Source organism: Meleagris gallopavo, chromosome 2 (assembly GCF_905368555.1).
Source record: "Meleagris gallopavo chromosome 2, MGAL_WU_HG_1.1, whole genome shotgun sequence".
In the NCBI taxonomy this organism is placed as follows: Eukaryota; Metazoa; Chordata; class Aves; order Galliformes; family Phasianidae; genus Meleagris; species Meleagris gallopavo.
Genome location: NC_139405.1, coordinates 69,306,379 through 69,321,911, shown reverse-complemented (window position 1 = coordinate 69,321,911; position 15,533 = coordinate 69,306,379). Strand labels below are relative to the sequence as shown.

The 15,533-nt window shown below is 35.2% G+C and overlaps 1 protein-coding gene across 1 annotated transcript in view; it reads left to right on the top strand.

Annotated features, from left to right (window-relative positions):
* The window catches only part of GRIK2 (glutamate ionotropic receptor kainate type subunit 2), a 366,322-nt gene that overhangs the window by 339,262 nt on the left and 11,527 nt on the right, over positions 1 to 15,533 (top strand). Inside the window, exon 15 of the mRNA XM_085217584.1 lies at positions 10,064 to 10,314. Coding sequence (XP_085073710.1) covers positions 10,064 to 10,314 — 251 coding nt within the window. The remainder of the gene's footprint in view (positions 1 to 10,063; positions 10,315 to 15,533) is intronic.

The window sequence follows — 15,533 nt, the reverse complement described above, 5'->3', positions numbered from 1 at the left end:
AGAATCCTTTCAGAATTTATTCAGCCTGCTCTCTTGCTTCATTTATCATTCTAGTCAGAGGTTTGCAGCCTTCTTTTGTAATCAACCAAAATTAGCTTACATACAAAGCTTATCTGTAAAGTAAAAATTGGAGTAAATGCTTTGTAAGTAATAGTACTTCAGTATCTTATAGATGTCTAGGATCTTGCCTCCTCAATGTTGTCTCACTTTTAAAAGACCAAAGCCTTAAATTCTACAGCTATATGTCTGAAATAAATTTTTCTCTCTAAGCAGTTTTTACATCCAGGTTAATATTTCAAAGAAGTGCCAATGTTTTTCAGAAAGAAATCTATTATGTTATTACATATTTAGAACATAGTGATGCTAGAAATTTTTCCTGCTTTAGGTGCATGCAACTGTGACAAGATGAAGTCCAGCTTGACCAAGATTAAAGTATGAAACTCCTGAAATTTTATAAAAAAGAATTGAAGGTACAGTTGTCCATAGTCAAATATAGTCGAAAATTATTCTAAAGTAGGGGACAATCTATTCTTTAAGCTCTGAGTGAATGAGGATAGTTATCCTGCAATTAACCTGTTCTGAAGATTCTGAAGATGCAGATGGGTATTTGGGGGGGGTCTTTTTTTTTTTTTTTTTTTTTTGTAGCTTCTTAAATTTTCTTTTCCTCTTACTCCCCCCTCATCCGCCCCCTCTCCCCCCCCCCCCCCCCCCCCCCCCCCGTTGATGTTTTTATTCTAAGAGAATATTGTAAAACTCCCTGAAAGAGTTTTGAGCAGAATTCTTATTTCAGTCACTAAGCGCCTATGGCTTTATTTAAGTGTTCCCAATTTCTTTTAGTTAGGGAGCGTCATCAGGCTGATCACATTATTCTAATTCTTGCTAGTGCTCAGTTTTGACAGTTTTTGTCTTCTTGCTTACAAGATGAAGTTCTCTCCCATACTTCCAATTACTTTCAGGAGACAGATTTGCAGAAAAGAAATGATTTTTTTTCTCTAAAGAAGCGTTGAAAAATAAAAAAGGCATGCCATTTTAATCTGTAAAATATCTGAGTAAGAAAGCAAGGCTGAGATTTCACAGACATTTTAAACTGGCATAGGGCACTTGCATTTTGCAAAAATTGAAATTGTTGTGACCTGGTTTAGTAACTTAAACTTGCAAAATAGTTTACCTTTTCTTCATACACTTAATTTACTTTGTGCTAATCTGCCTACACACTAATGAGGCCAGGTGAGCGCTAGTCGTAGTAGGAAGGAAGAAGCAACAGCATGCCATCTGAGATGTGGAAATGCAATTGGAGTTTCTGCACAGCTAACTATTACACTGAGTCTAAAGACAGTCCTGAGACCATTCCCTGTTTTGTGATAGCTGCAGAAGGTACCATGGATCTTTCAGTGGCAGAAAAAGAAAAAGAAAAAGAAAAAGAAAAAGAAAAAGAAAAAGAAAAAGAAAAAGAAAAAAAAAGAGTTTTAATTTAAAAGTAGTAAGAAGTGAGGCAAAAAAAGAGAAATGATAAAAAGCTTTAAAAAACAATTTTATGTATTTAAAAAAAAAAACTTTTCTAATTCCCCTCCCATTTATCCTATGTTAAACTTTGTAGAACTTGAGCAGTGTAGCTTTCATTCCCCTGTCAACAACTGACACTGCTCACTTTACTGAAAAATTTCCTTTAAAGCATTTGTGCATTTGGTAGTCAGCAATCAACACAGATCATAATTTTGCATGTCTTGTTCCAGGAGAAACAAGAAGGTTTTTTATATTTCTGTTACTCCAGAAATATTACACAATTTCATAAATTCCAAAGCATGCAATTTCTTATTTTTTTACGTTACTTAATTTTCCTATAGAAATATGAGTGTAGGAAAATGAATGTGCTAAGCTCCATGGATACAATTAGTAAGACCTTGCTTTGCTTCTGCTCCTTCAGTAACTCAGTTGTGCCTGACCCTGTTAGACAGACAAGTCCATCTTTGTATAAAGATATTTGTTTAAAAACAAAACCAAACAAAAACAACACCAAAAAAAGAAGAAACAGATATGAATAGCTGAGGAACCTTTCAAAAAGCAGACAAGTCCAATATTAAAAGGAAAAAAGATGTAAATAACATATAAATTTAGCCCCTAATATTGTTAATAGTACAATTTCATATCTGAAATACCAAAAAGTTCAGATGTTTAAAAAGGTTGATTTTCATTGGTGAAAGTCTATTCCTGTATGGAGCCAGGAGTTGGACTCGATGATGCTTATGAGTCCCTTCCAACTTGGTATATTTTATGATTCTATGATTCCTTTATAAAGTACTAATTCTAACAAACAGTTTACACTGGCTTTCAATTTAATAATTCCTGAGATTTCTGACTCTGCAGATATTTCCTTTTTATTTGTATGGCACACTACTGGAGGTATCAGAGCTTGTCTACTGTCTATTCTAAATTACTGATGATGTAAAAAAAAAAAAAAAAAAGCATCTTACAATTGGGGTGCTATCTACTTATTAAGTGTGCATATGTATTTATGTTTGCATTATGCTTCCTTAGGTGAATTTTGAATAAGAGGTGTAATGAATACTGTGCAATCTTGCACTCTAACTACTAAGAGTATAAACTTTGTCCCCTGTCTATAGTTTTCAAAATCTAAAGAACTACAAAACAAAGAAAGAAACAGAAAAAATACAAAAACTAAACAATAATAAAAATGAACGAACCCCTCCCCCCCTCCTAATTTCTAAGCAATGATAACTTGAGTATCATTTAAAATTGTTACAATCCCCTAGTTCTCTTGAAGCTACTTATTAACATCAGGGTATACAAATTATATAATATGAACATTTTTTTACCAGGCCTTGGAGACTTGAGATATAAACAAATCTGTCTTTGTAGGAATAAACATGAAGCCATATACCACGACAGGAGGCCTGTTTCTTCTGCTTGCCTGCACTTAATCTGTAATTGTTCATATAATTTGTACTGTAATATTAGTCACTTTTACATGTATAAAACCGCAGTTCTTCAGTTCTTTCATAACTGAAACAAATTAATGTATTTGTCTTCATTAGCTGAACATTCAGAAAAAAATATATGCCTATTTATTTTTATGCAGGTCAAACAATGTACTGAAACTAATTTGAGAATTTCAACTGCTTGAGCAGTTAATTTATTGTTGCTGACATGTATGATTGTGTAGCTAACATATTTGATGAAAGAACTGCATTTTTATAGTTCCCTCACAAGTATGAATGTGTTGAGGCATGGTAGGAGACATTTCTTTATATTACTAAAGGATTGCCAAAGCACTGGGTTTACAGTACTTGTTGTGAGCAGACTCAGAGAAGTGGAGCTTTGAGTAGGATTTTATTGGACAGATGTAACTGAAGCAAAGATATTATTCAAACTTCAGTAGTGGCTAGGACCTCATATACGTGCTGCATTGTCAAAGACTCATCTGCTTGCATAAAATGTCTCTGTTCTGTTATATCACCACCTAAACAGAAACAAACTACTGTGTTGCATCCCAGCACATAACGTTTACGTTTTTAGGTTTTCTTGTTCTGTGAAAACTGCAGCATCAACTCTTAATTGCATCTGTCTCACATTTCCTGAATAAATATTACTCATCCTCTCCTTGTCTGCCAAAGTCCTTTAGTACAATTGCAATGCTTTCAGGCTATACTGAGGGTCATGTGATATCATCATAGTGACCACTGCCTTTCTGAAAGCTGCAGGAGAGGAGAGAGAGGGTACTGTTCTGCTAGGGGGAGAGAAAAAGTCTTAAAGTGGATCTTATCCATGTGAGTAAATACCTGATAGTGAAAATAGTGTGGACAAAGCCAAACTTTTTTCCCTGTCACGTTGCACCAAGACAAGAGACATTTTGGACAAACTGAACAAATGAAAAAAAAACCCTACAACAGAAAACTTCTTTACAGTGAGGATGATTGGACACTGGAACAGGCTGAAAGTTTGCTAAGAGAGGCATTCAAGGTAATTTTTAAGGTCTCTTCCAATTAAAGCTGGTTCTGTGAACTCAACTGAACAACCTGCCATGGACAAGCTGCTGTTGCTTGAGCCACTGGAGTGAGCTAGACAGTCTCCACTGGTCACTTCCAAATTTCTGTCTTTCACAGTACTGACTGGTCACTTCCAAATTTCTGTCTTTCACAGTACTGAAGATTTTTGCAATGAAAGTATTTCAAACTTTCTAATTATAGAATTGAGATTGTTCTCTTTGAATAATGAATTTGCACACAAAGATGTAAATGTATGCTCCTGGCTGTCATTTAGTTAGACCCAAACGTTACATTTTTTGCACAACAAGTGATTCCTTTGTAATGGAAAAGAAATTTGAAATTGAAAATTCTTCATAAATCTGAATTCTTTCTATTTCATCTATTCACACTTTTAAGGATAGAATTCAGAACATTAGCTAGGATAAATGACAAGAGTAGCACTGTGGCTTTAAATCAGTCATGGTGCCTTACAGACAGACAACACAATAAGTGAAACTCTGGAGGCCTATACAATAGTCAGTGATTTTAAAGAATTCTGAATATTTGAGGATTCTTATTCTCACCTGAGGAACACAGCAGATGTCTCCTATGTCTCCATTTTCCAAAGGTCCACCAAGAGCAGACTGTCTTGCTTCATTAGTCACTTATACCATATAACTGGGGAAGAGAAATCTGCATGGAAAACGAAAGAGCCAGCTTTTCTTTTTTACTGGGAGGGTTAAACTGGAAAAACTGGCTTGCTTCACTTCACTTAACATCATAAATCAAATTTGTTTTCAAAGCTGCATTTCACAAAATCACAAAATGGTTGAGTTTGAAAGATACCTTGGGAGGTCATCTGCTCCAAACACTCTGCTCAAGTAGGCCACCTGTAACCACTTGCACAGGACGACATCTAGATGGCTTTTGAATATCTCACATCCATAGCTGGCTTGTTCCATACTCTTAAAAATATCAGGCTAATTGATATTGTGTAAGTGGCTTGTTTTGCATCTGAGGACATCTTCTTAGTGGCATAATTTTTAGTTATTTATTTATTTGTTTGTTTATTTGTTCGTTTATTATGTTGAGAGTTCAGAACATGAACTTCAGTGTCCAGTTGATGAGCCTTTCTCATTCACTTGGAATTGATTAAAAGTCTGAAACTGAGATAAAGAAGGATCTTCTCCCTTTTCGAGTTTGCAGGAAATACTACGTTTTCTTTTGATTCGTTGCTTCGCTGTCATGTGCTGCTTGTTTTCTATTACTGCCAAAGAATTTCAGTCCATCAAATACGCAACTATTGCAGTAGAATTACTCCATGATATGGAAATAGTATTTAATGATCCCAAAGAATGGGAAAATTACTTGATTTTTATACTGGACCCAGGAGCTGTGAATTGTAAAAATTGCTCACTTTCTTCAGATGTTGATTGGTAACTTCTGAATCCACAGGCAGGAGGGACAAACCAAACTATGCTGACTCTTCTAAATTGCTTCTCTTTCATGCCAGTTAGAGAGGATTTTGTGCTAGGGAGAAAAAATACCTGTGACTTTCAAAATAAAAAGAATTCTGTGGAGCTAAAGTGCTTCTACTATGCCCACTGCCCCTGAGCTGCATAAGAGAGGAATCTCTCCTATGGCATGTTGTAAATTTGGCTGACAGCCTTTATTACTGAGTGCCGAGGATGCTACACATTCCTGGAATGTGTTTCAGGGCTGGTGATACATGAGGCCCTGCAACAGGAAGGAGTTTTTCTGTGGTTCTTCATAGGCTAAGCGTCTATTCAGTTCATAATGGAAATAAACAAGGTACTGATTATGATGGTATATTCCTAGGTAATTTCCTCTTGCTTAGGCAAAGAAAAAATAGAACAGTAAATAATGTTATAAGATAAAACAGTCAGTCTTGTTTTTAATAACAAGGGAAATATAGCAGCAATAAAAGAGGCTATAAATGATGTAGAACTAGTCAAATTGGATTTTTCTGTCTAGTAAATGAAAATTAATATGTAACTAAGTCACATGGGCACAAACCTCCAAGTTTCAAAATATCAAACAATTTACAGCAATTTCTCATTATAAAATTAACGTGGAACAATGAAATAAACAAGTTCATGTTTCAGCAGTTTTTAATGAGTTTGTCAAGTGCTACCATTCCTTTTTATTTGTTTTAGGCCAAATTCAGTTCTGCAAGTCCCAGTATGTTCCAAATCCTTTTGCCTTTAATTGGGAATAAATAAATAAATAAATAAATAGTCAGAAGATTTAATTAAATTATAACTTAGTAAGAAGTATTCCAAAGATCAGCCAAATCAGCAGGATTCTAATATATTAATTTATATACAGTGAAGTCTCAATGTATCAAAATTATGTGTTCATAAGTCATGACTAAATATCTAACTATGTACATAAATCTTTGTGTGCTGTGACTTCAGGGAAGCAAACTTATCTAAATATAACTTCAGTATTTCTGAGACTTTGTTATCTTAGCTTGGTAGAGATACTTCAGACAGAATTTTATACACATTTTCATTTACATTTAAAATTTTCATATTTAAGTTATTACAAATTATTGTATCCCTCATTCATTTTGCTGATCATTGACAGGTATTAAGGTCTCCATAAACTATGTAAATAGAGAGAAGATATTAAAATTCTTTCAGCAGAAATTCTCATTCCTATAGACTGTAACTAAAGTGGGTCCAGCAAATAATGTATAATTTTTTCTGTAGTCACACTAATAGTAGTTTATCATGGGAATGGTTCATGGAGTCAATAGAGAAAAGAAGACAGAAAACCTGGGCAAGAAGGGAAAGAATAAGCCTGATATTTCCATACAGTTGCTTTTTTTTTTACACAGTCAATGGAAAATTGTATTTTTGTCTTTTTTCTTTGAGGTTAGGATGTAGTTTTAAATATCTGTATTGCTGCTTCCTGCCCATGCCCAAGTAATTCTCCATGCACAAATTAGTAAGACTTTTTTCAACAGTCATTTAATTGACTTGAGGTTTGCATTTCTGCACATGAAAATTAACATTACTTGTGCTTTCTATGAATCTGACATTTTACTCTCATTTAATTAATTTATTTTTTGTAATTTCTGCTTTATTACTCCATTCTTCCTGGTACTATATTTATTTTTCACCTCTCTACATATGCATTTGTCAAGGAGTATACCAATTTCTGTTTTTATTTTTAGTTTTATTTTTACACTTTATTTTTTCTCTCTGAACAGTGAATTCTCTTCAGTGAAGTATTTTGCATTCAAAACACACAAACAGGACATGACCTTCATGCAATATTTCATGAAATGGTTTAATTCATCTTTCACTTGTGATAGGAATAATGGTGAAAATTACCAGTAATATTACAAAACATTTGATATTTACTTGTAGACATTTTTCATTTCTGCAAGGAAAACTGTAGTTTTAAGTGTGTAATGTGGATGCTTTGTACATATTCTCATCCCTGATCAGATGATGAAACTTTTAGCCATTTCAGGGTCTTCTGAGTTTACTTTTTCCAAATATCAGCTGTCTAGGTTTCAGTACGCCTAACCTAGACTGTTGTAAAATGAGAAACAATGCATTTGTATCATTGTGAATCTTTCAGTAAAAGAATGGAATAGTAAAAATGAATGCTAGTTTTTTTCAAAGGTAGAATATTTTAAATATTTAATTTAACATCAGCAGTATACCATGTTACGTATCCAGAATTAATTCTTACTTGTAATATTACTATTTTTAAGACAGACTGTAACAAATGCAAATATTGCTGTAGGGAAACCTTGTAATCTGTTGACTACCCAAATATTTGTCCAAATTTTTGCAAATCACCAACAGAAAGTGATGCAAAAGTTGTTTATCTGATTCACTATTCAGATGCATTTTTTAAACACAATGCTGATAAACTTAACTAATTGTAGACGGGATTATCCTGTGCTTTATGGTTTCTGATCATGAATTCCTCTGTTAGTTCATTTTTAAGTACTTAGAAAGGACTAGAATTTGTATTTTTCCAAAACTGGGCCTTAGAATGCATAAATACATGAAAAATAGATGGTACTACCTATATACTGAAAACAAAAGAGTGGAAACCTAATGCAAATCAGTTTAACTAGGAAGTATCTTGTCAGATCAGAATATGATTTAAACTGAGTTCAAAATTATCTCTCAGAAGCTAGTGTTATTTAAGTTGTGCTCTTGTTAAATATTTCTAGGATGTGTAGTACTCCTTGGGCTCTTGCCAACAAATCACTTTCCTTCTCTGATCTGGATGAAGACAAGTATCAAGAGTAGGGTTTTACAGAGTTTCAGAACAATCAAGGTAATCTGAAACTGTGAAACGTAGGATCCTGTGTGCACAAGAAAGCAGAAGGGAGTTTGTTTTTCCTTCTCTCTGCTTCCTTATAGTCCTGTGTAAACATAATGTAGCCCCTAGCACAGAATGTTCTTTTTTTCTAAGCAGAGATTATAAAAACTCAAGCTCTTGAAACTTTACTTTGAGCCTTTGAGACCTTCCTACCTTTTATTTTGAAATTAAGGAAGAGCCCATAATATTTTGTAATGAATGGTCTTTCAGTGTTTTATTTCCATGCTGCCTCAGCCATCTTTTGCAATTAGATACATTTTCATGACAAGTTCTAAATATGCAGTAATAAATTGAGTACTTTGTGAAAAGAGAAAAAAATCCCCCAAAATACCATATTTTCTCAGAATCTAAAAGTGCAAAATATCCTATGAATGTTTTCATTCAGCTCTTTCAGAATTAATGAATATATATGAAATAGTGAAATGTCTCGGTATTATTTCTCTAAAAAGATTCTGAGAATTTTTTAAAGGTATCAAATGAATGAAAACACTGTATTATTCATCCAAAGGAAACACTGTAAAAATGATAGGTAGTCTGTAACGCTGTTATGACAGAAAGAAAGAAAGAAAGGAGGAATTCTTTGTTGAACTGCATTCATAACACATGAAAAGGGGGATGCCATGATTTTTCATCTAATCTTTTTTTTTTTTTTTTTTCCTTTTTCCTCCCTGGGATTTCTTATCCAATTTAATGGAAAGTCTTTTTTTCTTGTTTTTGAAGGAGGAGAAGAAAAATGATGGCTTTGTTATTTCCTTAAGTATTGCACAAATCTTAGCACAGAAAAATCACTTCTAAATGATATGATTTACTCTCTAACATTCAGAATAGTAAAGCTTTTTCTAGTGATATTATTCAGTAATTAATGTAGATTTTAAAGTACTCATTGAAAAATCCTGTGCGCTATATAAAGGAGAGCAGATGACATATGAAGATACGACACTACTCTCTGAACTGCTCTTTGAAATACTGAAATGTTTTAAAGCAGCAAAATTTTCACATCTTATTAAAATATTAGATTATGAGAAAGAAGTAGCTTACATATGAATATGATAATTCACATCCTTGTTATTCAGACACTTTATCTTTCTGAATGAGCTGCTTGCTTTCCTGACAGTGCTAATAAGTATTTAGATGGTATCATGTCTGACAATTTATCAAATAGACTTTTGTGGCCTTGTCCTGAAGCATAAGTTGATGTTTCTATTTTGTAATAAAATAATAATAATATAAAGTGCTTGTTACATATCAGACTTTGGATCCTTTGATTAGTTTAGGGTAGCAAACTAAAGCAATGACCTATAGATTTCTATTAAAGAAAATCTATTGCAGCATAATTAAAAGCCAGTTGTGATTTATTTATTTATTTGTTTATTTTTAAATACTCTTTGACTGGATTTAATAGTCTAATAGATCATAGGCTTGAATGTAGTAGGACTTGCTTTATCAGTATTTTCTGGCTTACAGGAAACACCAATTGGATCAAGTTTTGCACATATACTAATATGTGCATGTAGTTTTGCATTTGTATGACCAGGGTGACTACAGATAGATGTACATGGCTTTCCCATAAGTGTTATTGGCTGTAAAGAATTTTCTGTAGCATTGGATTTATTTTATTCTTTTCTTTTTGCATTTATTTTATTCTTATCAAAAGTAAATTTCTTTAAAATATACACCACAGTGTATGATCCCTGTGATCTCTTTAGGTTCCCCATATAGAGACAAGATCACTATAGCAATTCTACAGCTGCAAGAGGAAGGAAAGCTTCACATGATGAAAGAGAAATGGTGGAGAGGCAATGGCTGCCCAGAGGAGGAAAGCAAAGAGGCCAGTGCTTTAGGAGTTCAAAATATTGGAGGAATCTTTATTGTCCTGGCAGCAGGATTGGTGCTTTCTGTCTTCGTGGCAGTCGGGGAGTTTTTGTACAAATCCAAAAAAAATGCCCAGTTGGAAAAGGTAAATACTGTACTTTCCTATTTTATTTTTATTTATTGTCTACTTAAATAAAAATTAAAACATTTTATAGCCAAATGTAGGTGCATATTGATTGTTTATCATATAATACAGTATTTCTATAACAAAGGATCACAGCAAAGTACCCAAAGTCTTACATTTACAGCTTTTAATTTGTGTTCAATATGTTTAATTGTAGCCAGCTTTCAGGACAAGTGACTATTTCTCCTCTTATTCAAGCCTGAAAAAAGACAGCTTTTTACTCCTGGAAGTTCACTGCAGTTAATTTTACGGATGAAGAAGAAATCTGAAACTGTAATGGGAAACAAATTAAACTGCAGATAATTCTGATTTTCAAAAAACAAAACTGTCTGTAGCTCAAAGTCAAGCTATAAAAATGTGTCTATAGAAATGTTCTTTCTGAAGTTTATACTTGAAAAGTTGTCCTGGTAGCATCTGGAAAAGTTTACATCATCTTAATTTTTTGTGGGTTTACTGCTAGTCATAATATAATGAAATCTGTAATTTCAAACTGACTTGATTTTGAAAGTTCTAGTTCTATTTTTTTCTGTACTTCTGTATTTCCATTATCACAGTATTGTAATTGTGCCAATACTAGTAGTATCTTTTTGAAATTCTTAGCTGAAATTACAAACTTTGCATAGAAAATAAACATCCCAATATATGCCCATGTTTAAATCTGAACTCAAACTATATATTTTATTGCTATGACATGATCTGAATTTTTAAAATGGAGAGGAACTGTTGTTTTTAACTAGGTGTTAATTTATTGTTGTTCAAATTTTGAGGAACTTGTGACCTATGGTAGCTCTTATATTTCTATTTAGTAAAATCAGATATAAATCCAACAGATATATTTTTCCAGATGCTACTGGTGAATTTTTGTAACTTGAATTATTACTCATAAAATTTAAGATTTGTCTTAACTTAGTTTGAGGCCACCATGCAAGTGTCTTTTAATTTATATCTTGCTAAAGACATGTTTTCTAATATTTACTGTGTGAGGCTGTGTGAGGTCACAAGGTCCTAAACACAGTTTGAACATGGGTACATGCTATTAAAATGTTAAAGGACGATTTACATCCTTTTCTTTATGATACTTTAGGCTCATTCAGTTCTGTTAATGTGCTATTTGAATGTTATGTTTCTGAAATGAAATTGTGAGGGAAAAGATACCAAATACCTAACTAACCATGTAAATCTCAAAAATTTATCCATGCCTATGGTGGATATGGATTTCATATGGGAACTGGTATAATTTGGTTCAGCTTTTCTGGACTTTTAATAGACACTTAGAAAAAATAGGAATGTTTTGATAATAATCTTGTAACATCAGTTCTTCAGTGTTTTGCAGGTTGTGAATACTTTACATACTTAATACTGTCAACATGTTAGAATTTGCGTGAGGAAGAAGTAAACAGAAACTGTTTTCTATTTAAGGAGTTATTTCTCCAAGGCCTAAAGTGCTGGTTTTGTGTGGAGTTTTTGTTGTTTTTTTTGTTCGTTTGTTTGTTTGTTAATTTTTTAATTTTTTTTTTCAGTGCTGGATAGAGATAGCAGTAAGTGGAGTTATCTGAATGTCTTGCATTTATTGTACCAAAAAGGTTTAATCATAACAAGTGCTGAACTAATTTCAGAATTAGGACTGAATCTGAAGCAGTTGAAAGGGTTAGGTTTTTCCACTCTCCTTCCGTTCCCCAAACATCCAACTAGTCTCATATCAGGAAGACACAGGTAAAATTTAGAAATGTAGAATAAAATTAATAGGAAATGATGCTGGAATCCCTGCATATGTTTTTCCCTATACCACCCTCACCCACTCTTCTAGAACTCACTGGCTTTCATTGAATGACTTCTCCCTCCCTGCTCAAAAGTAACAGATCCCCCTTTGCCTAGAAGAAAGGAGTGTAGCAGCAGCCGAATGGGAGATAAGCAGGACTGTCATCTGTCTCCAATCTCTACATCTCTTCTCCTGTGACAAGTAAACCATGCAAATAACAAAGCCTTGGTTATCCCATACAGACAGAGGAAGCACCTATTTTCTTCTAACATTTATTTCATTTTTTTAGACGCAAAGTATAATTCTGGCATTTGTATAAAACTTGTTGGCATTTGAAGACAGGAATGATCAAAGGTCACATTAACAATCAAGGAAATGAAAGAAATCAGATCAATATATTGAGTATCCTGGGATATAAATGAACATATTAACAAGTTTTCCTCCCTTGTAACATAAGAAATATACAGTTGCACTTCCATTGAGGCAACGAAGAAGCAATGCAGATTTTAAGTTTATAATCTAGATGATTTTTGAGCATTTTTGATGTCAGCTTCCATCCTGGAGTACATATGTAAACAGAAACATTGCCTGGTGTGAAACTGTTTGGAGGAGTGATATTTTAAAAGGAATGGAGCTGAGAAAAGCAGCAGACAAAATTTTATTTGCTAAATAAACTGCTACTTCTAGTAACTGAAGTGGCTCAGAGCATCCATCCTCCTGATGTGCTAAAAAATCTGAAGGAAACATGGGACAGTTCTTGTCCTTCTGGGAAACAAACACCAGTAAGCAGAATGCCACCCATGCATTCATGCCACCATAGCATTTTATAGACATGGAGAAATTCCTCTTTTGTTCACACTTCTCAAAAGCAAAAATTATTTTGGATGTCATCACCATTAAACTGTTAGTGACATTTACTCTGACCAGTTTGTTTGAAAAACAAGTGTTTTAATTTACTAGCTATCTTCTAGAAGATCCAGATCTAATGGGTGTAAAACCTAACCAAAACAATCAATCAAATTATCAAACAATTGATAATAGTAATAATACTAAAACAGTACTGTGGACTCAAATATACTATGATTTATAGCCATTCAAAACTCACAGAATCATTAGCAGATCAAAGGTAGATTTGTTTGGAAAAAAAATAGCAGATGTATATTTTATTATCTTCGAACAGTTAAAAACGTCAAAAAATGTGAAATGAGACTGTGTGCTACCTTAGAGGAAATCTGGTCAGAGGCTTCCTAAAAATAAGATTCAGTGTGGGAGAGTGAAGGTTAAGGGAGATGGGCTCATTCAATTTGGAAAGGAAGGGCTCCTGGGAGACCTCATTGCAGCCTTCCAGTACTTAAAAGGCTTGTAACATGAGGGATATTGAATTTTTGCATGGTCTGACAGTGATAGCACAAGAGGGAATGTTTATAAACTAAGAGAGGGGAGACTTAGATGTTAGGGAAAGTTTTTCTCTGTGAGAGTGCTGAGGCATTGGCACAGGCTATCCAGAGAAGCTGTGGGTGCCCCACCCCTGGAGGTGGTCAAGGCCAGGGTGGATATGGCTCTGGGCAGCCTGAGCTGGTGGATGGCAACCCTGCCCGTTGCATGGTTTTGGAACTGAATGAGCTTTAAGGTCCCTTCTAACCCAAGCCATTCTGTGATTCTATGGTAACATTCTATGATAACATATAATACTAGATTAAGAATGTACTGAACCAGCAACACAGGCAAAGTATTTCTGGAGTTATACTATCAATAATAATAATAAAAAGATTAGCTAAATTAGCCCCTATAAAATAGATATTTTAAAATTATGGACTATAAAGCAATAAAAACAATATCTAAATTGACACTGGTTTGCATCTTGCATGGATTTCCCAAGGAAGACAGAAACAATTGAATATTCCATCATAATTAATTATCTTCTCAGCTACACAGTTGAGTGAAGAAAAATCATAGAATCATAGAATGGCCTGGGTTGAAGAGGACTATAATGGTCATCTAGTTTCAAACCCCCTGCCATAGGTAGGGCTGCCAACCACTAGACTTAGGCTCCCCAGAGCCACATCCAGCCTGGCCTTGGATGCCTTCAGGGATGGGGTATCCTTGGGCAACCTGTTCCACTGTGTTAGCACTCTCTGTGTGAAAAACTTCCTCCTAATATCTAACCTAAACCTTCCCTGTCTTAGTTTAAAACCATTTCCCCTTGTCCTATCACTATCCGTCCACATAAACAACCATTCCCCCTCCTGTTTATAAGCTCCCTTCGAGTACTGGAAGGCCACAGTGAGGTCTCTCCGGAGCCTTCTCTTCTCAGCTAAACAAGCTCAGTTCCCTCAACGTTTCCTCATAGGAGAAGTGCTCCAGCCATCTGATCATCTTAGTGGCCCTCCTCTGAACCCACTCCAAGAGCTCCATGACCTTCCTGTACTGCAGACCCCAGGCCTGGATGCAGTACTCCAGATGGGGCCCCACAAGAACTAGTAAAGGGGGACAATCACCTCCCTCTCCCTCTCTCACACTCCTCCTTTAATGCAGCCCAGAACATAGTTGGCTGCAAGCCATTCTGGGCTGCATGTGCACACTGCTGGCTCATATCCAGCTTCTCTTCCACCAGAATCCCCAAGTCCTTCTTCACAGGGCTGTTCTCAATGAGATCTTCCCCGAGTTTCTATAAGTACTTGGGATTGCCCCGACCCGACTGCAGCACTCTGCACTTGGCCTTATTGAACCTCATTAGATTTTCATGGGCCCACTTCTCCAGACTGCCAGGTCCTTCTGAATGGCTTCCGTTCCTTCCAGTCTATTGGCTACACCGGTCAGCTTGTGTCACCTGCAAACTTGCTGAGGGTGCACTCATGGCCATTATCTGTGTCATTGATGAAGATGTTGAAGATCACCAGTCCCAAGACCGACCCCTGAGGGATACTGCTTGTGACCGGCCTCTACCCTGACACAGGACCATTAACCACAACTGTTTGGCTGTGTCCAGTCAGCCAATTCCTAGTACACTGAACACATCCTTCAAATCCACACCTCTCCAATTTAGAAAGAAGAATGTGGTGAGGGACCATGTCAAAGGCCTTGTAGAAGTCCAGGTAGATGACATCCGCTGCCTTTCTCCTGTCCACCAAAGCCATCACTCTATCAAAGAAGGCCACCAGTTTGGTCTTGGCAGGCACAGTCTGCACTTGGTGAAGCCATGCTGTTTGTCTCTAGTTACCTCTTTATCTCGCATGTGCCTTAACATAGCTTCTAGGAGGATCTGCCCCATGATCTTCCCAGGCACAGAGGTGAGGCTCACCAGCCTGTAGTTCCCTGGGTCTTCCTTTCTACCTTTATTAAGATCAGCCTAGGTAGTTTATCTCACAGTTTTAACGAATGAATCCTTAGCAGTTTGCAGCATTGGACCCAAAATACACAT